This window comes from Penaeus japonicus, unplaced genomic scaffold (genome assembly GCF_977035675.1).
Source record: "Penaeus japonicus unplaced genomic scaffold, GWHDUDI00000001_assembly GWHDUDI00000014, whole genome shotgun sequence".
NCBI lineage: Eukaryota > Metazoa > Arthropoda > Malacostraca > Decapoda > Penaeidae > Penaeus > Penaeus japonicus.
Genome location: NW_028234416.1, coordinates 17,243,217 through 17,245,526, shown reverse-complemented (window position 1 = coordinate 17,245,526; position 2,310 = coordinate 17,243,217). Strand labels below are relative to the sequence as shown.

The 2,310-nt window shown below is 41.8% G+C and overlaps 1 protein-coding gene across 1 annotated transcript in view; it reads left to right on the top strand.

The window, feature by feature from the left end:
- The window catches only part of LOC122258684 (carbonic anhydrase 2-like), a 2,403-nt gene extending 295 nt beyond the window's left edge, over nt 1-2,108 (top strand). Inside the window, exons 1-7 of the mRNA XM_086543993.1 lie at nt 1-40; nt 263-433; nt 565-712; nt 823-995; nt 1,181-1,341; nt 1,536-1,625; nt 1,775-2,108. The exon at nt 1-40 is cut by the window's left edge and continues 295 nt beyond it. Coding sequence (XP_086400119.1) covers nt 406-433; nt 565-712; nt 823-995; nt 1,181-1,341; nt 1,536-1,625; nt 1,775-1,798 — 624 coding nt within the window. The 5' untranslated portion in view covers nt 1-40; nt 263-405 and the 3' untranslated portion in view covers nt 1,799-2,108. The remainder of the gene's footprint in view (nt 41-262; nt 434-564; nt 713-822; nt 996-1,180; nt 1,342-1,535; nt 1,626-1,774) is intronic.
- The last annotated feature ends 202 nt before the right edge of the window (nt 2,109-2,310 follow it).

The following is a 2,310-nucleotide window of genomic DNA, read 5'->3' as shown; positions in this document are numbered from 1 at the left end:
CCTCCCTCGGTACCTACATGGAGCTACAAGGGTGAAGGAGGTAAATAACCATAAATAATTCAGTACTGTATTCCCTGAAGACAAAATTTTGGGTTCTAAGAATTTAGCATCATTAACACTGTACGAAAATGAACCTGTACTTTACATTTCTGTAACTTTATAACTGATAATGCATAATTCCGATACACAGAAGATTCAAGCTTAGATCAAATATAAAACGGCTATTCGTTCCCTTTGATAGTTGTACTTGTCCTGCTAACAGGTCCCGAGAACTGGGCCACATTGTTCCCCAACTACTGTGCTGGCAGCAGTCAGTCCCCAATCGCCCTGAATGGCCTCGAAGCCACTGCCACCAGTTCCTCCGATGCGTGGGTGCTGGAGAAATACGACACTGTCCCCGATGACATGAAGATCGAAAACAATGGACACTCAGGTACCCTGATACATGTATAGAAATATTTTGACGGAATTCTCTTATTTTCATAAAGGGTGGCATGAGATTCTTTTTGTGCAAAGTGTCGCTGTCCTGGTTTTAAAGTGAGATATATTTATACTTTTTTTCAGCCAAGGTTGCGTGGACCGTGACGAACACCACAGACCTTCCCTCCGTGAGCGGCGGAGAGTTGGGCGGAAAATACACCTTCGCCCAGTTCCATTTCCACTGGGGCAGCATCAGCACACAGGGCTCGGAACATACCATCAATGGAATCGCGTGAGTTGATGTGCAGTTGTAGATGCCGAACCACTCAATGTATCAGTATACGACGCGAAATACTATCAGCTACTTGATGGAGCTTAGCTAAATGATTGCCACCCATCCAGATACGCTGCCGAGCTTCATCTGGTGCACTTCAAGACTGAGTATGGTTCCCTTGGCAACGCGATCGCGTATGAAGATGGTCTTGCTGTGTTGGGCATTATGCTCCTTGGCGGTCTGATTGACAATCCCGATTTAACACCAATCATCGACGGGCTCGCTACCATCAAAAATTCAGGTTTGGACCAATAAGTTCAGCAACTTTTTATGGTTAGCAATACGAAAAGCGAGTGCGGTTATATCGTAAATGTAAGTTTGTAATGATGTTAAAGTCTGACAATATGTTATATGATACAAAATAGTCTTCTTAGGGTTGAAGCCCTACCTATGTTATTTACGACTGAATTCATTGTTGGTATTCAGGTGATGAAGAATACCTGGCAACGAAGTTCCCTCTGCAAGACCTCCTGCCAGCGAACACCAACACCTTCTACAGATACCAAGGTTCCTTGACAACTCCCACGTGTAACGAGATCGTGACTTGGACTGTCTTCCAAGACCCCATTACTATTTCTGAGAGTCAGGTCAGTGCAAACGAGAAGAGTAATCAGAAATACGTAGTAAATGATAAATGGGACAAAGCATGTAGGTAGTAATGATACGGATGATGGTGTTAATAGTAATGGAAATAAGAACTATAACGATGATTATGGTAAGCATAATTGTCGTAAAAATCAGGCCAAACTGCCTCCTTCTAATCTGTCTCTTTCTCGGCCAGCTTGAGCAATTCCGAGGGCTTCTCGGGGACGACGGAGAGCACCACATTGAAGACAACTACCGCCCAGTGCTGCCCCTCAACGGCCGCACGGTGAGTGAAGGGGGAAAAAGGGGGGAAAGCTTAGGTTAGAGGGGAAGTGGCGGGAAAAGAGGAAAATTAATGGATACGAACGTGTCACAATATCAGATAAACTATTTTACCGAAATTATTAAAGTGATAATGATTATGTTTCCCAACAGGTCGAGAAAATCACCGTGTCATAGTTCATGACATTGACCGGCCAAGAATGAGGACGACGAGCTAAGAACAAACTGCTGGATGAAAATGGAAGTGTGTGAGACAGTGAAGAGGAATACGAAGATGAGAGAGAGAGAGATAGAGTTGATAATAGCAGATTAATCTTGGCATTTCTGACTAGTTTTAAGTGATAATGGGTACGTTTTTCCACATTTCTGGTTAATTCCAAAGATTTGTGGTTCGATGGCTTCGATTTCTGCAACAGTATTGAATCGAAGAATATCTTTGTTGTTTTGGTCTAGGGTTATTATCGTTTCAATAAATACAGATTGCTTTCTTTGTGTTTTAATAAACTCTAACCATTTATGGATATATATATATATATATATATATATATATATATATATATATATATATACATAAACATTCAGTTATTCTACCGAATATAACTGTAATGATAGTGTGCCACTACTACCAAATAGTCCAGCACCAAGGTAGGGGCGTAGCCTAAAATGAGTCTTTGGAACAAGTGGAAAAG